At 39.0% G+C, this 17,914-nt stretch overlaps 2 protein-coding genes across 6 annotated transcripts in view; both read left to right on the forward strand.

Annotated features, from left to right (window-relative positions):
- Positions 1–8,500, forward strand: part of LOC103384436 (deoxyribonuclease-1-like) — a 9,922-nt gene extending 1,422 nt beyond the window's left edge. Inside the window, exons 2-10 of one of the 3 annotated variants that reach the window (XM_008317944.3) lie at positions 1,489–1,664; positions 2,036–2,136; positions 2,244–2,255; positions 5,895–5,981; positions 6,084–6,184; positions 6,590–6,702; positions 7,060–7,217; positions 7,638–7,734; positions 7,906–8,500. In XM_008317944.3, the coding sequence (XP_008316166.1) occupies positions 1,497–1,664; positions 2,036–2,136; positions 2,244–2,255; positions 5,895–5,981; positions 6,084–6,184; positions 6,590–6,702; positions 7,060–7,217; positions 7,638–7,734; positions 7,906–8,037 (969 nt within the window). In that variant the 5' untranslated portion in view covers positions 1,489–1,496 and the 3' untranslated portion in view covers positions 8,038–8,500. The remainder of the gene's footprint in view (positions 1–1,488; positions 1,665–2,035; positions 2,137–2,243; positions 2,256–5,894; positions 5,982–6,083; positions 6,185–6,589; positions 6,703–7,059; positions 7,218–7,637; positions 7,735–7,905) is intronic. The other 2 variants (XM_008317945.3, XM_008317946.3) reach the window with 2 other exon arrangements.
- A 960-nt stretch (positions 8,501–9,460) lies between these two features.
- hm13 (histocompatibility (minor) 13) overlaps positions 9,461–17,914 on the forward strand; it is a 9,732-nt gene continuing 1,278 nt past the window's right edge. For 2 of the 3 annotated variants that reach the window (XM_017036321.2, XM_017036322.2), the window contains exons 1-10: positions 9,461–9,878; positions 14,673–14,771; positions 15,632–15,714; positions 15,895–15,983; positions 16,092–16,177; positions 16,284–16,409; positions 16,498–16,555; positions 16,708–16,828; positions 16,911–17,013; positions 17,290–17,375. In XM_017036321.2, the coding sequence (XP_016891810.1) occupies positions 9,642–9,878; positions 14,673–14,771; positions 15,632–15,714; positions 15,895–15,983; positions 16,092–16,177; positions 16,284–16,409; positions 16,498–16,555; positions 16,708–16,828; positions 16,911–17,013; positions 17,290–17,375 (1,088 nt within the window). In that variant the 5' untranslated portion in view covers positions 9,461–9,641. Of the gene's footprint in view, positions 9,879–11,654; positions 11,691–14,672; positions 14,772–15,631; positions 15,715–15,894; positions 15,984–16,091; positions 16,178–16,283; positions 16,410–16,497; positions 16,556–16,707; positions 16,829–16,910; positions 17,014–17,289; positions 17,376–17,914 lie in introns of all 3 variants that reach the window. The other variant, XM_017036320.2, reaches the window with a different exon arrangement.

Consider the following 17,914-nt stretch of genomic DNA (forward strand, 5'->3'; position numbering starts at 1 on the left):
GCGTTGTTAAAGTAGTCCTTTAATTTCATTTATTTTTTAAAACTTTCTAAAAGAAAAATAAATCCCACAGTCCATCTCGACCCCTTTAAAATCATTGTTTTGTTGTAGCGCCGTTGCTTTTCTATTCAAATGTTCATTCTTCTGTATATCCACTTCGGATACAATCCGTTTTATAATGTGAAACCAAACACCACCAATTGTTCTCTGGAATGTGCGTCAGCGTAGTCAAACTGTTTCTATAAGACCGACGTTCTGTAGGCCAACTGCACTACACGATACGTTCATAAGTACACATTTTTTGTCACATAATGTAAGTTTGTTTTTCAAAATGGCGGTAAGAGGGAGTGTCATGTTTGAAGCTAAGTCACTGGGCCAACTGGTCCAACTGCTGCTGTCTCACAGGGACGAGCAAAAAGCTAACATAGATACAGGCTGGACAGACAAACGCCAGTGTGTGTGTCATCATGGGCAACATCACTGGGGAAACCTAATGTAAGCCAGTACTTAAAAAATATTTTACATTTTTCAAGCTACCGCAAACTAACTCTGTGCAGTACTACTGCCGGCAAGCAGAGGCTAACAACAAAAATACCGGCTACATGGAAGTCAAATCAGCTTCTCTAATGTTGGTGACGTCGTCATTCCTGTCACTTTTTTTTAATGAATTATACTCCAAGCTAACTTAAGCTAGCTTTAGCATTTAACTTAATTTTATGTGTATTTGCTTAAAATGAGTTTTACTTTTGCAGGTGTCGTGTTGTTAAATCAGGAGCTTGTTTCTGTGACACGCGTATACAGATAACCTCCTGGTCACAGTAAATTCCTGCTGAATTCAAAGCAGGTCTGAACACGTTAGTCCCTCACCAGGACCTGTTGAACCTCTTCTCCGTCCTCTCTTCATTCTTTTACTGCTGTCGACTTTGCTTATTTTGTTTTTCCACATAAATCTGCTTGAGATCCAGAACAAAGAATGAAGTTAATGATTTAAAAAAAAAAAAAAAGATTTTCCTGCTTAAACATTTATTGAAATCTGTTAACACCTGATCTGAGGACAGGGATCACTTCTTTTTGTCAGTGTTTATTTTTAAATTCACCAGTGTGAGCAAGGCAGAACTTGAGGTGTTAATAACGCAATGGTTGCGTCTCGCCAGATGTTGTCTGCCCTAAAACGGCTGTAGGTCAATGTGAAAGTACATTATTTTCACTGATGCGCAGCACACCACTGCACATAATGAATTATGTCCTCTGCCTTTAACCATCAATCAGTGCTTCCCAACATGTGCGAAACAGGTCTCCAGTCACTAGATGGCAGCATTGCAGCTCATTTCATTAATCTTTTTGTTGATATCGGAAATAAAGTGTTTTTTACAACATCAACATATCAGATATTGGCGAAAAGTTAATATCGGACATCCCTAATCCAAATGTGATCTGTCAGGTTTTATAAAAGTTGTATCTCTGTTAAATCAAATATTGTCTCATGCACAGATTTTGCCATGGAGTGCGGCTCATCTCACCTTCCTCACCTCCTCCTGCTTTTTTTCTCGCTCCTCACCCTTTCTGTTGGAAAGAGATCGCCGGACTTCAGGATCTGCGCGTACAATGTGCAAAAATTTGATAAGCAGAAATCTTCAAACTACAAAGTGTTACACACTTTAACACGGGTAAGACACACACACACACAACAAACTTTAACTTTCTAAGTCAGGGGTCACCAACGTGGTGCCCAGGGGCCACCTGGTAGCCCCCGAGGACTACCCAAGTTTCCCGTGGAGGTATGTTCTAAAATGTTATTATTACATTCTTCAGGAAGTCTGTATCAAACAGGTAGCCCTTGAAGTGCCCTTGAAGTAACTCTTAGTAACTACTTGGTTTTGGTGTGAAGATTTAAGTTGCTCAAATAAAGAACAGTTATAGTTCTTGCTGACTGCTAACATTTTAGTGGAACTATGTAGTGCACTGTGTAAAAGTCGTTTCATATAGTGCACTAATTGTGTGTTTTTGCCTGTTTGTGTGTGTGTGTGTGTTTATGCAGGTCGTGTATCGTTGCGACATCTGTCTCCTGCAGCACGTCGTTGACCCTGACGGCTCAGCCATCAAGAAACTGTTGACATCCATCAACAGGTACCATAAAATGTACTGCCCCCAGTCCTCTGTAGCACACATGCACACACAAAGGAAGACTAACTCCACGTTAACATTAACACCGTTACTATTCATGTGTCTGTTTCTGCCTCCAACAGGGAATCGGAAAGGTACAGTGGATTTTAATATAGAACGTCATCCTAATCCTAATCAAATCGTCTTTACTAATTCTTACGTTTAAAAAGTAACCCTTTATTTTACAATAGTCTGACTCTCAACAGAGACAATACTGTAGAGATTTTAAGTGCTTCGTCAGGGGGGGAGGGGGAGAAAAGCAAGCAGACAGAAAGTTTGTGTCAGGATGTGTTGTTGCAGGATTTTGAATGGAGATGGAATATCTTCAAAGGTTGGCTTTGGTATTTCGGGAGTTCCAGATGCTTGTTCTGAACGTTGGATTAAGAGATTAAGTTCATCTGTCGCCCGTCCAACCAACCGTTCTCTACCTATTGCGCACCAGAGGTGGAAAATGATGCTAATATGTCTGATTATATTGGTCGGCCGATATTATCGGACATGCACATTGTCCCTCATGTACATGATTAGAGAAACTTCCAGGTTGTCTGTCCACATCAGTCAGACTATTCGAGGGAAGCGGACAGGTTTACGAGTTTCCCCGCTTCAGTCTACAGTAGCTCTAATTCCTATTCTTCCTAAGCTTAGTTGCCTACCTTTTGTTGTGTGTTGGTGGTGGTGGTATTTTCTCTTGTTTTATCCATTGGAGTCGCATGGTTGGGTTCCATATTAAGCACAGCAAAAATATATGCGATGTAGCCAAAATAATTGCTGAGATAAGCGCGACGAAATAATCGGCGTAACTCAGAAGCAACATTTCGTAATCCGTCCTTTGCAACGGTGAGCCGGCAGTGTGAACAAATAACTAGGGATGTCCGATATTAACTTTTGTCCAATAGTATCGGACCGGTATAAGTGGTTGGACAATGTCGGTGTATCGGATATGGACAAAAAGTTAATATCGGACATCCCTGGTTCTGTCCTCTTGCTGTCGTCGCGTCACACCAGACCTGTTGAGAGTCAAACATTCTAAGATAAAGTCGCGCAGGCTTTTTTTTTCTTAATCGAAGGGTTAAATTGGGTTCTAATGTGTTAGCAACAAATCTCCTTTTAACGTCAGTGCTAATAGGTTTTTTTTTAGTTATTTCTAAGCCTTTAACAAAATACTAAATGTTTTAATGCATGTGATACAGGTTTTTCTTTTTAATCTATCCAAAGTTGTACTAAAAAGGAGACTGGTCTTTTTGCTCATCTTTAATGTTGAAAAATGTACATTTGACTGTTTCTTGTTTAAACATTGTTAATGCTCCACTTTTTTTTTTACAGAATTATCACAGAAATAGTTTTTGGATAAACATGTTTTTACATTTTAAATTCCATTACATTGCTCATTACTTGAGTAAAAGTAGAAAAAAAAATTAAAATGACTTTGAGTAATGCTTAGCAATCCTCCAGGGGAAAAAAATAAAATTACTTTGAGTAATGCTTAGCAATCCTCCATTTTTTTTTTTGTTCATCAACAGCCATCATCCAATAACAGATTAGAGCCTGTCTCCCAGTCAATGTTATCTGGCTACATTAACATAGTGGGAAATCCGCACGCACGCCAACGGAATTTTTTTCAGTTAATGCAGATTTTTTTTTTTTTCTCTCTGTATTTAATTTTTTACTCAGTAACTGATTCTTTTCCAATGTAGCGAAGTAAAATCCTAAAATACAAAAAGGAACTTAAGTAATAGTAAAATGACCTATTCCCAAAACTACTTAAATCACCAAAATTACTCACAAAATCTACTCAATTACAGTAACTTGACTAAATGTAATTCATTACTTTCCACCTCTGCTGTACGTACCTGTTAATAGTACTGCACCATGCCACGTTCAAACCTGAACTGGTCTATTCCATACACACTGACCAGCAACAGTTTAGGCCAGTAATCTCAAGATTTACCTGATAACTCTGTAGCTTACCCGGTTAGCTTTTTAATCCGGCCTGTCGAAGTTGTCTAAATTATGTCATTGATTTCTATCATTATACTTCTGCCTTTTCCCTGCAGTACAAAATACAAAAAGGAACTTAAGTAACAGTAAAATGACCTATTCCCAAAACTACTTAAATCACCAAAATTACTCACAAAATCTACTCAATTACAGTAACTTGACTAAATGTAATTCATTACTTTCCACCTCTGCTGTACGTACCTGTTAATAGTACTGCACCATGCCACGTTCAAACCTGAACTGGTCTATTCCATACACACTGACCAGCAACAGTTTAGGCCAGTAATCTCAAGATTTACCTGATAACTCTGTAGCTTACCCGGTTAGCTTTTTAATCCGGCCTGTCGAAGTTGTCTAAATTATGTCATTGATTTCTATCATTATACTTCTGCCTTTTCCCTGCAGTACCTGCATTTCCCCAATAGATGGCATACAAAAAGCTAAAAGCATTTTAGCATTTATGCATTTTACATGTCATCTGTCTTAGTTGATATCCTGATCCTGATCCATTTTTTGGCTGGTGCGACTTATACAGTGCATGTTCTCTCATCATTTTGATGGTATTTGTATATTTTTACACTCATTCCACTGATGATCATAGTTGTTTGTTCACCGACATTACCATCTTAATTTACATTGGACTTGAAATTGGCAATCTTAAGACATTGCAATCTTAATTTACATTGGACTTGAAATTGACCCAATTTAACCCGACTGAAGCGAGGTTTCTATGCTCTGAAGTTTTGCTTTACTCAGCTGCTGCTTCCTCTCCACCGATACGCGTCATCTTCTGGTGAATGATTACCTTTCCCTGTGGTGGTGGTGGTGGTGGTGGTGGTTGATCCAGATCTGTGAGTTACTGAATAACCAGCTTTCATCTAAAATGTTCCTCTGACTGAATAACTGTTTGTAAGTGGAAAATCTCATTCACCTGTGACTGTTGCTGCTGAATCTGGTTTGTACACCATTTGTTTTAATGGGAACTGAGTAGGGACTGTGGCAGCGGTGGGAGTGCATTTCTTTAAATTCTATTGCAGTGTTTACCAACCATTCATCAGGAAAAACCCCTCTGCACACCACCGAATAAACATCTCACAAAAAGTATATGTAATGAAATATTATAACCTTCTAGTTTAAATGAGCTCATAATTGACTAAAATCCCGACCTGTTTAGTTGAAGACAACGCTGATATACCGGCAGGAATTGAAGAAAGACACTCACAAAGATCTTCTTCAACATCTCTGATTATCTTTTTTTTTGTTTGTTTTAGTTTTCAGTGCCATCTGCTGCCACCTAGCAGAAGAGGATTGAATTGTTCTTCCTTTCATGCTTTGACGAGCAAAGAAAATATATATCCAATAAATAAATAATAGTGAAATTAGATCATTTTTTTCTGGCACACCTAATGATCTCTCACGGCAGAGTGGTTGGGGATTACTGTTCTATTGGGGTGAAATGACCCAAGTGACACAATTGGGTGGGTTAGATGTCCGCAGCGGTTAAATGAATTTAGTAGCAAACACAATGACCAATGTCCAAAATCAAGAGTTTTTAACAGTTAATGTTCTATCATTCCACATAAGCTACTGTTAATCCCACACATTTGAAAGAGTCTATTGTTGTTGACACATTTGTTTTGATCCTGGATAAACCTGGACTCGACACATCTGTTGTTGTGTATCGTCGTGAGTGCTGCCGTTTCAGTCACCATGGTTGTGTGTATGTTTGTGCGAAGGTATGAGGGCTTCACCTACAAGTCTGTGTCTAGTAAACCTTTGGGGAGATCTCCGACCGACATGCAGCAGTACGTCTTCATCTACAGGTGAGACCCTGATCACAATTTGTTTGTTTTGTAGACCTGATTGGATTCTGGTTGAACACCTATTCTATTAACGCTCTGTCTCTTTTCTTGTTGACCAATCAGGACACAGACGGTGAATGAGACGGGACAGTATCAGTACCAGAGTGAACCACAAGTCTTCACCAGGGACCCATTCGCTGTCCAGTTCCAAAGCAGTAGAACCAGTTAGTGAATCCATTTCTCTTGCGTTTGATTTACAGAGAGAGACTGAAGTTTACCAAGACCAGAACAAACATATATTATCACCGGAGTGAAACCGACATGGCTAAGGTGAACTATGAGCAAGAGTTAGGACCAAGTCAAGGTCGACAAAAAGTCTTAAGTTAAGACAGACCCAGAAATGCCAAGATTTCAAGTGACTGAAAAAATCTGAGAACACAGAGACCAGCGTTGGACTTTACAAAGTCTGGTCTATTTTCTGTGCAGCCTGAAATTATTTATTATTTTTTTATCCTCTTCTTCTTGCATTCTTTTTTTTTTTTTATCCTCTTCTTCTTGCATTCTCTTCTTCTGTCATTGTTTTCTTATATATATATTTTTATTTTTCCTCCCTGCCCCTCCTTCCGCAGAAATCAACTCCTTTGTTCTCATCGCTCTTCACTCGGAGCCCCCTCAGGCAGTGACGGAGATGAACCAACTCCACGATGTATTTCTGGAGGTTATCAAGAAGTGGGACAACAAGGTGAGAAAACCTGTCTGTATGTCCATCTAAGGCATTAAAGCAGGGGTGTCAAACATGTGGCTCGCAGGCCAAAACCGCCCCGCTTGATGAATTTTGGAACGTGAAAAAAATTTTCATGTTGATGTTTTTTTTTTAATTAAATAATTTATTATTTTAATTATTTATTATTATTTATATACTTTATTTAAAAAAATAAATATGAATATTTTCTAATATACTACTAAGGGTTGAAACATGGACTTATTGTTATTTCTAGGTGATTATGATACGTCGTATGAACTTAAGTCCAGGTTTACATTTACTGTGTTTCCATGTCGTTCTCTATGTGTGTGTGTGTGTGTGTGTGTGTGTGCGCAGAATGTAATGTTCCTGGGTGATTTCCACGCCGGCTGCGCCTACATGACACGAAGCGACAAGAAAAACATCCAGCTCTTCTCCAACACCAGTTTCTCATGGTTGATAGGAGACAAAGTGGACACAACAGTCACTGACAAAACCAACTGTCCTTATGACAGGTGTGTGCAACCAATGTTCTGGCCATGCTACAAACGTTAGCTTGGTTTGTGACGTTGATAAATTATTGTTTTTTTTTTTTGTTTTGTTTTTTTTAATTTGTCATTTATTGCATGTATGACCTAAAAATCTAGGTCAAAAATCGATTCCGTTGTTCTTCCATCCATGTAGTATTGTACAAATTTACATGCACAGTAAAAAGTATTTTTAAATCTACTGTTTTCAATATGAAGGCTCTTATCAATGGCAGGGCATTAACACATTATTTAAAGTTTTTTTTTTTTGTCATTTCCACAGCAAAAGGGGTTGCAAAAAGAGCTGGGGGGCGGGCTTGAAACTAAGAGTGGAATATATAATTCAAATAAACTGTTTATTTTCTGCTTTGTGTGTTTGTTTGTGATTGTGATTCTGTGCGTGTTAAGGATCGTGGTGCACGGCAAAACCTTCCTGAAGGCCATTACTCCATTCTCAGCTCAGGTGTACAACTTTGGAAAACAGCTGAAAATCAGCAAAAGCGATGTAAGTTTCTCTGCATTTTAAACATGTTTGGTCTGTGAGAAATGCTGCCATCTAATGGTCATTCACCAGAATTTGTTTGGAATTTTGTGCTTCAATATCCATAAGTCCAAACAGTGGTTGATAAAAGGAAGTTCTCACTAGTTAGCTAACTGTTTTCTTATTTTATTCCAGGTAACGAGGATTAGTGACCATTTCCCTATAGAGGTGACGCTGAGGAGCCGTGCGTCTCTGCCTCAGGTCATGACACTCATGAGCCTCCTACTAAGCATCTCTGTTGTCACCCAGAGCTTTGTGTCTCTGTGATAGCCGATAGGTGATCTAGAGTTCTACGTCACGTGAAGTCAGCGAAAGCTGCTGAGAACAAAAGCGTCTTTCCATCAACATTTTGATGCCTTTACATCGATCAGTGACATCATCCAAAGGTGACGAGGACATCTAACCATCATCACGACGACACAGTCAAGAGTCACTGTTTATAACGCACTTGTCAGTTTGATACTGGGTCTTCCAACCAACATACGTGTATGTTCAGAACATTAACTTAAATTAACATCACTTTTAACATGTTTTTTTTACAAGGTGAATGATTTCTTGATTTTTCAAAAATTTAAATCCTTTTTATTATTTTTATTTTCTGTTTGTCCATCCCGCTGTTCGTCCTGTACAGAATCTTCTGTAAATATGTGGAAAATCTCCGTGTTAATGTTGAATAAGGTTTTTATTGTTCATAATCATTAAAACATAGTACATTTGTTTAAAATGCTTATTTTGAATCATGTTTTAATTCAGTATTTAATTTTACATATTTATAATAATATTTTATTTTATGCTTATATATATCAATACGGTCAATATTTAAGATTGACAAAAATCATGCCATAAAATCTTAACCTGTAGACAGTGGGAAAAAACTGCTTTCAAGTTTTACCATCTTGTCACATCCTTACACATTTACACAAGGGATTTTATCAGAATTTAAAGACCAAAATCAATGTACAAAAATGTAACGTTTTTAAAAGGACAGTTGTTTCATGCGTCTCTAAGCTTTAGAGTTGACCTCAAAAAGCCATAGTTACAAGCCATAGTCCAAATTAAGTCTCAACTCTTTAATTGTTGACATTGTTGTTGACATTTGTTCGACTTTTATTTAGAATTCTAACATTAACATAAAATTACTGTTTTCCAATTACTGTACCCTTTACACTACATAACAGTTTCATATTTAGTTCCTTCCTTTAGGGGGCGATAGTAGAGCTTTCCTGTCATTTACACGCTTATGTCAGAGAAGAAGAAGCAATACCTCCTTGTCAAACACAGATCGTCTATTGCTGCTAAAAATGACTCGAACAAATGCATGGTTCTGGTTGGTTCCTATTTTTCATTACTTCTTAACGTAAGGTTTCGATGAACCGGAAACAACCTGCAACATTCAACTTGCGTATCATATTAATAGTATTAATAGAATCAATAATTTCAATAAAAATAATTCCGGGAAAATGTCTCATCTTTACTTTAAACCGCTTTTTTTTCAGGTATATCCGAGATTTAGTTGCAAAATAAAGCTTGGAATAATAGAAATAATGTACGTTCAAATTAACAATATAAATGAAGAAAGACCAAATAATAAGAGAAAGTACATTTGAACATTAACCTAGTACTGCAAAATATAATTTAAATTGTTACAGCTGTTTGCAAAAACCACAGTACAGTGAGACCTCCTGTCTTCTATTTCGTTTGTGTTCTCTGCTTTAGGAAACGTGGCCTTACAGCCTCAGTAGCATCACGGAAGGAGTCATACAAACGTCAGTGGTGCGGATGAATGACAAAGCCTACTGTTCTATATTTCCATTAGCCTCTCGGTCCTCACGTCTGTTTGCTCTCAAACCCAGTCCCTGTCCTAAAAAGGTATGTCTGAGGCAGGAACAGCCCCGGACTCAGCACCTGAGGCCGTCACCGCCGCGGTGTCCGCAGTGCTGGAAGCCCTGAACGCCACGGACTCGAATGGCACCGAAACGTTAAACGCCACGGCGAAGTTCGTGGCTACAGCCGAGGGGACAGCGTTAGCTTACGGCAGCCTGGTCTTCATGGCGCTGCTGCCCATCTTCTTCGGAGCCCTGCGTTCCGTGGACTGCTCCAAATCCAAGGTGAGCGACACTGCAACCGGGTGTCACGACACTGTTTGTTGCCGCTTTGCTGTCCACGGCTAACGCTCAACGAACGGCGGAAACTAACGTGCTCGTTAAAATACCTGTTTGTTTGGTTTTTTTTTTAATTAAATTTTCTATGCGACAAAAGGTGCAAATGCGAAGGTAACTCTCAATTAAATCCGCGTGGCGCTAAACGAATATCTCAAAAAGTGTTTTTTTTTTTTACCTGTCGATAGGTGGACACGTCGCTCCTGCTCGTATTTAAAATGTGTGCTTTGTCTTGCCTTTTTGCGTTGTATGATATAATTTTGATTAATTAATCTATGAGCATTCATTTTATCGTTTAGGATGACAACAGCTATTGTAGTACAAAAAAACTAGTCAGTATCAGGAACTAACTTCTTGACAGTAGTTTGCATCAGGAAGCAAATACTCAAAAAACTTATTTTTGTTTGACCTTTGTCACAAAGCCACAGTAGGCTTTTATACAAAATTTTTTTTTAAAAAAATGTTATCACCTTGTAGCCATAGCTACGAATGTAGTACTTAAATAACGTCATTAATATTGTCTGTTTTTTATATATATAACTAGCACAACAATGATGTAAAGAAAGGGACATTACAGAGACAAGTTTTTATTTAGGACTCAGAAAGTTTACTTGTATGGCTGTTAGTGATGTCATGAACCATGACAATGTTAATAACATTATCATTTATTAGTCGCGAAATGGAGCAGCAAAGCCATGTTTCGGTACGAACCTTGGTATTGAACTTATGGTTATGTAAAATTTTGGTACGAAAAAAAATAATGTCTCAAAAATTTACCAAAAATTCATTGGAGAGTTTTTTTTTTCATTCATTAATAAAACATGGTTATGTAAAATTTTGGTACAAAAAAACTAATGTTGCAAAAATTTACCAAAAATTCATTTGAGTTTTTTTTTTCATTCATTAATAAAACTCAGTTATATATATATCTATATGTATATGTGTAAATATATATATTCATATATATTTATATATGTAATATATTTATATACTGTATGTGTCTGTGTGAAAAGGTGAAATAACAAATAAAAAAATAAAATAAAATAATGCTTGTAAAACAATTGGGAAATAAAAACGCAGATGTAAGCATGTTAGTCTAGTCCTAGTAACAGTGTTGCCTTGTCATAGTTTCGGTCACGGTTTTCGTTCATAATCCTTGTTTGAGCGTAAGAAGACCTGTGCATCGACGTGGGCTGGATAAAGGCTCGTTCCGTGTCTCTTGAAGTGCCTGCTGCTGAGGTGTTCCATTTCTTACATTCACAGTACGAGTCTCGTCTGTTGTGAATTAATGTGATGTCGGTGACTCCAGCTAGCAGTCGGTTCCTGTTACAGTTGCGTTTTTTGATTTTGACACATTCGCTTGATGTCACCATCAATTTTGGTACTATTTTTTTTTTGATTGACGTCTACTTCCATAAAGTAGTTGTCCCGTACTGCAAATATCAAGTGTCAGATCTCTTCCCAAATGAGAGGTGAATGTCTTTTTGGGACTGAGTCTAGGGGGTCCACAGTTTTGTCCCAAGTGTGAACTGTGATGTCCCAGGTTACTTCTGCATGCCCTCTTTCCTGTCCTCTCTCTGTCCTCCACATTTAGGCCGTGATCTGACCAGTTCTGATCTTCTGTCCTTTGTTTCTCTCTCTGCCCCTGTCTGTCTCTCTGTCTCTCTCTCTGTCTGTTCATCTGTCGGTCTCTGCTTTTATGTCCGTCTGTCTCTCTGTGTGTAGGAACTCGGAGAACATGATAAAGACTCTGGTTTCAGAGTGAGTATGAGAGACACACCTGCTTCACATCACAGATCTGTCAGGGCAGGGGGTTTGACTGTTCGTGTGAAACCGCCGCAGCTGTTGCCTCATCATTCAGCCTCACGCTGTTCCCCAGCCTGAGATTAATAAAGTAGAGCTAGCGTAGCTAGCTAGCTATTAATCGAATCGAATCGAATCGAATCTATCCTAATTGGATCTAATCTAAACCGGTGTAAAAATGCAATTCGTACAAGGATTACGAAAGTGTAGTGAAGCAACAGGTAGTCATTAGTTGGCCAAGCCAGCTAAAACAAGTTGTGATAGTTGTTGAAGATTAGCCACAAAGCTTTTACTTAGGTTAAAGATAAGTAAGAATGAGCTAAATTGCAGCCGGAGGATATTTTTTGTCAGAGTAGGAGTGTAAGTAATGACAAGATTAGTTAGTCTAAGGTGGTGATAGATGGCCCGTGGCCCAAAACCGACCTGCTAGGACAGCGGTGTCAAACTCATTACCACCAGGGGGCCACATCATCAATACAGTTCCCCATGAAGGGTCGGTTGTAACTGGAAGACTGTATAAACCAGGGGTCCCCAACCCTCGACCCTCGGGACACAGTGAAAATATGTACTTAATTTTTACTAATTTGAGTAAAAATTAGGTTAAGAAACTCTGCGGCTTGGCGGGCCGCATTTGGCCCCCGGGCCTTGAGTTTGACACGTATGTGCAAGGGAGTTCAATCCAGCCCGCTTGATGAAGGGAGCTCAATCCAGCCCGCTTGATGAATTTTAAAAGTGGGAAAAAATGCACAAAAACGCTTCATGTTGTTGATGTTTTTTCAAACTTATTTTAATTAAATATGAGCAGTTTCTAATATACTTGTACTTAATTGTATGAAGCAAAGGGGGGAAACATGACAGACGTGTTGTTATTTATAGGTAATTATGTTATGATTGTACTGGTCCGGCCCACTTGACATCTAATCAGGCTGAGTTTGACACCCCTGGTCTAAGGTCAACAAAATGTTAGCCAAAATATAGCAGGAGTTGAAAAAACACTGTTAAATTCTAAATATATTAGCATCTAATTATTCTCCCATTTTAGCTGCGTTTAGTGCTTTTGACTAAAGATTTAATCAGCCAGGAGCCAACGCCAAAACAACAAATCAACCTGTAATATTCATGACTGATAACTCATAACTCCTCTCTCTCTCGCGCTCACTCACCCACATTCCCCCGACCATTTCCGTGCGAACCGCGTGACTGATGGGCTTTTCAGCCACTTAATGTCACCACCTTCACTGACAAAAAAAACAAAAAAACAAACTGGGACAACATTTACATTTAATTTATTTGCCCGTTATTTTTACGTTTTCACTCAATCTATTCTTCACCAAAAATATCTTTATTAGGCCAGTGTTAGTAGTGAGAAAATCTCTTTTTGTGCGGTTAGTTATCAGTTTAGTTCAGAAAAGAACTTGGCGAGTGAATTACGGTTGTCTTAAATGTCAACTAAAAATTGACATTGAAGGTTGTTTTTGTTCTATAATTTTCTTTAATTAAATTTGTGCTCATTCAAGGAGTGTACGATAAAGTGCGGAAAGACGTTTAAAGTAGGTCAGTATTGTTTCAGTGGCACAAAAGAAGAAAAGAAATGACAAAAAGAAGAAGCAGCATCGGCTCTCTGTAAAGTTGTTATTTTAATCTTCGGCTTCGACCCAAACGTTCACCTTCTCCAATTTCGTCAGCGCTACAAACTGTACGTGTGTTTAGGGCGGAGGTGGCCTGCTGGGTAAGGAAGTGGACTTGTGTCCCCGCTGAGGTGCACTGAGCGTTAGGTGCTGGGTTAAAGGTCATTCACTTTCACTTTACAGATGCTACGTTAGGTGTCACCATTAAGCACGCCGTGCATTTGAGGTTGGCATTTGCTCCCCCACAAAGAATTAAGCAGCAAATAATGAATGAATAGGTACATTAGGAATTTTCCAGTTCATTTAAATGCTGTTCCATTTATGATAAACAATAAATAAAAACATTTTTATTTTTGATAATTTATGTGTTAGTCAAGTCTGACGCCTTCAGTCGGTAGAGAGTATATTAATTTCTCAATCGTATCGCGCTGGGTGCTTAAAAAAAAAAAGAGTCATATCTCTGCATTCCTGATGATCTTCTAGTTGTTTTTGTTTTAATCTTTTTTTTTTATTATTGTTTGTGGTGAAATGATACTGATATGAATACGGTAATCAGCTCGTTCACCGTTCAGCCTCCGGGTGGCTCCACTTTCTCTTGTCACCTCCTCCTCTGTCCCAGTTTGTGTCTCAGGAGACGGGAGGAACACCGTTGGTTCTTGTTTCAAGCAAAAGTAATAATTCTTTGGAGCTGTTCAGATATAATTTTGCTCTTGTCTTAGCCCGTCGTACTTTCATTGTTTCACCTTTCGCTTTGGCTAAACGCATCTGCTAATGGCATAAACGTAAAAGTAAATGTAGTTGTCTCCATTTTAGCAATATCTGTTCAACTGTCCTTGGTTGAACTCTTGTGTTTGAGCCGGTTTCTAGTGGTAGCCCTAGTGTAGCGGTTAGCGTGCGTGCCTTGCCAGTAGAGAGCAGAAAGTCCTGGGTTCAATTCCCAGGTCTGCAGATGTGATGGTAACACAAGAGTTTCTCAAAATGTGAGATCAGTGAAATTCAAATTAATTAATTAGTCACTGTTTTTCTTACCTCAAAGCAGGACGAATGCTATTTTCATGCAAATTATTATGATTCCTTTATGTCAAAATGAAATGTTAATGGAATGCTTTGGTTAAAAAAAAAAAAAAAAAAATTTGCCACTGTTGTTTGACAGTGACACAGAAGGTGCAGTAAAGTGTGTCATCATCCGACCTGACCGTCAGTGACAAACTGATCACTGCCCAAGGTCAAAATACAAAAACAAACAACAAACATTAGAATCTATTTCACTCACTGACTGTCATTGTTTTCCATGTGGTTTTCTTTTTCCCAGAATGCAGCAGATATGCCAGAGACCATCACCAGTCGAGATGCGGCGAGGTTTCCCATCATCGCCAGCTGTACGCTGTTTGGGCTCTACCTCTTCTTCAAGGTAGGCTGAGATTTATTAATGCTTTAAGATGGCTTATTCATTACACATTTTAACCCAGATTTGGCCAGATTGATGCACATTATATCCAATAATTCCACAGAGCATCCACTTCTCATTGGTCTATTACCGGGATTCCCAAAGTGTGGGGTGCACGAGATAGAAAATGGCGATTTGGAGTGGGGTTTTTTTTTTTTTAATGGAATTTTCCCATTGATGATGTGCAAATAAATATGTTATTTGTAAAATCAAAAGCTGACATTTTAATAAATACATTTTTAAGTAAATGCAGGTTAAATATATATATATATATATGTGTTGTGTAAGTATATATATAAATATAATATACATATGTGTATATGGATATATGTGTATACATGTGTATGTGTATGTGTATATATGTGTATATATGTATATGTATATGTATATATGTGTATATATATGTATATATACTGTATGTGTATAAATGTATATGTATATATATGTGTAAATATATATATATATGTGTATATATATGTATATAACTATTAACTATTGCGTCTCTACCGCAGTTTTTCGCCTATCGCGGGTGGTCTTGGAATGTAATAACCCCTGCGATAGACAAGGGACCACTGTATGTATGTATGTGTGTAATATGGGTGTCATTTTGGCATGATTTTTCAAAGGGGTGGGGAATTGGGAGGCGTAAATCCAGGTGAGATATAGACTTATGTCCAGCCTGACAAAGCGCAGGGCAGTAAGTAAGTAAGTCTACAGCTGGCAGAGACGATTGTAAAGTGGATTGCGAGGTACCGCCGACTGATCACAGGTAGAATTTTCCTCATTCGAATGACCTTTATAAAATGTGTCCTCTCACGTTACAGGTGTTTTCTCAAGAGTACATCAACCTGCTTCTGTCGGTCTACTTCTTTGCTCTGGGCGTCCTGTCTCTGTCGCACACCATGAGGTGAGGATGTGCGCACACCCATTCATGACTTTTCTACTAGCACTTCCGTCTGCTCTTGTCTTATCCTACTCATACGTTTTACTCTTCAAAATAATTTTGACAAGGCATTTTTTTCCATTCAAAATTAATCACAATAAAAATGTCCTGTGCTGACGTTTCCCTTTCCTCTCTGTCTCTCAGTCCTCTGGTGTCCAGAATCTTTCCTGCTTCGTTTCCGAACAAGCAGTACCAGCTGCTCTTCACTCAGGGCTCAGGGGAGTCCAAAGAAGGTGGGACAAGACCACATCAGTGTGTCTTTTTTTTTTCTGCATCATCACTGTGCATCTGGAATACCAGAACAGAATCTTTGAACCCCTCTTTCTGATTTCTACCCGCAGATATCGTGAACTACGAGTTTGACAGCAAGAACCTGGTCTGTCTGCTCATCAGCAGTGTGGTCGGAGTCTGGTACCTGCTGAAGAAAGTGAGGACCCGCAGCCATATTCAACCTCATTGAAACTGCAGGATAATCAGGCCAATAACATGTTTGGGTTCTAATGACGTCACTGCCTTTTTTTTTATTTTTACAGCACTGGATAGCCAATAACCTGTTTGGTCTGGCGTTTGCTCTGAACGGAGTAGAGCTGCTCCACCTAAACAACGTCAGTACCGGCTGCATCCTGCTGGGGGGGCTGTTTGTCTACGACGTGTTCTGGGTGAGCCTACTGGTTAGAAAGAAAAAGGAGAAAAAGATTGCTGATCAATTATTGAGAGTTACTGAAGAGATAATCTGCCCGTTCACAGGTGTTCGGGACTAACGTCATGGTAACGGTCGCCAAGTCGTTTGAAGCACCAATCAAATGTAAGTGTTACGCATGTTTTGCGTACTCAACGTGAAATGTTTTTGCTTCAGTTTAACAACTAAAAATGTAACGAAATCTGAAAATATTTAAAGTGATTCAAGTATGACCTATACCTGATTTGGTTTTTTTTTTTTGTGTGTCTGTCTCTCAGTGGTGTTTCCTCAGGACTTGCTGGAGAAAGGCCTTCAGGCAAACAACTTCGCCATGCTGGGTCTGGGAGACATCGTCATCCCAGGGATCTTCATCGCTTTGCTTCTGCGTTTCGACGTCAGGTCCGTGCTCCTGCCCCCGCCCTGTCTCCTGTTGGATCGCAGTGCGGAAGAATAACGTTTTGAATCTTTTCCCCCCCTGCAGTCTGAAGAAGAACAGCAGAACGTATTTCTACTCCAGCTTCCTTGCCTACATCTTTGGACTGGGCCTCACCATCTTCGTCATGCACACCTTCAAGCACGCACAGGTATTCTGGGTTTCTGAATGTGTGGGGGGAAAAAAAAAAAAGATGCTCACATATCTTATATTTTCCTTTCTTACGTCGGTAAGAAAGTCACCATCTTCAAATTCGCTTCTGAAATTCGGACCAATATCGGATCGATACCAATCCTGAGCCATTCCTGGTTCTTACAGACAATACAGCAATTGTTACTGAACGATAATGTTCCCATGATGCTTTGACTGCTCCCTCGTAAAGAGTCATAAAGTTTGACTTTTCATCTTCTCCGTCGTCTCTCCCCAGCCTGCGCTCCTGTACCTGGTCCCAGCATGCATTGGTTTTCCAGTCCTAGTGGCTATGTTCAAAGGAGAGCTAACTGAGATGTTCAGGTGGGTAACCACGACAACCGCACATCCACGTTACATTTCACGTATCAAAGTGACATCACAGTGAGGGGGAAAGTCCCACGACACGGTTGAAGCCTCCAGTCACTAGGTGGCAGCATCTCATACAGTGGTTTGTACAGATAGAAATATACATGTTATCTGAATAATTAAAATAGTTTACGTTGAATGAAAGGATTGTGTGTGTAGTAGCCGTGAGCACCCCCTGCTGCTGCAACCAGCTCGTGACTGACCAAGGCTCATCATGGTTGCCAGCAGGGACACCCACACTATACTGTATATATAGAGAGATTATTTTCGGAGAGGTCCCCTCATCTTCATCACCACCAAAGTTTCCCTTTAAATCTCCTCCATCACTACCTTCTTCTCACCTTCATCCTCCTTTTACTCACTCTTCTTTTTTTCCTCTCCTCTATGTCGTAGTTTTTTAAATTAAGGATAAAAAACATAACCTTTTCTCTTGTCTTTTTTCATCTTTCTTTTCCTGTTGGCTGTCAAAACATTTTTTTTCTTATTTTGCTTTT

This window comes from Cynoglossus semilaevis, chromosome 10 (assembly GCF_000523025.1).
Source record: "Cynoglossus semilaevis isolate Cse_v1.0 chromosome 10, Cse_v1.0, whole genome shotgun sequence".
Lineage (NCBI taxonomy): Eukaryota > Metazoa > Chordata > Actinopteri > Pleuronectiformes > Cynoglossidae > Cynoglossus > Cynoglossus semilaevis.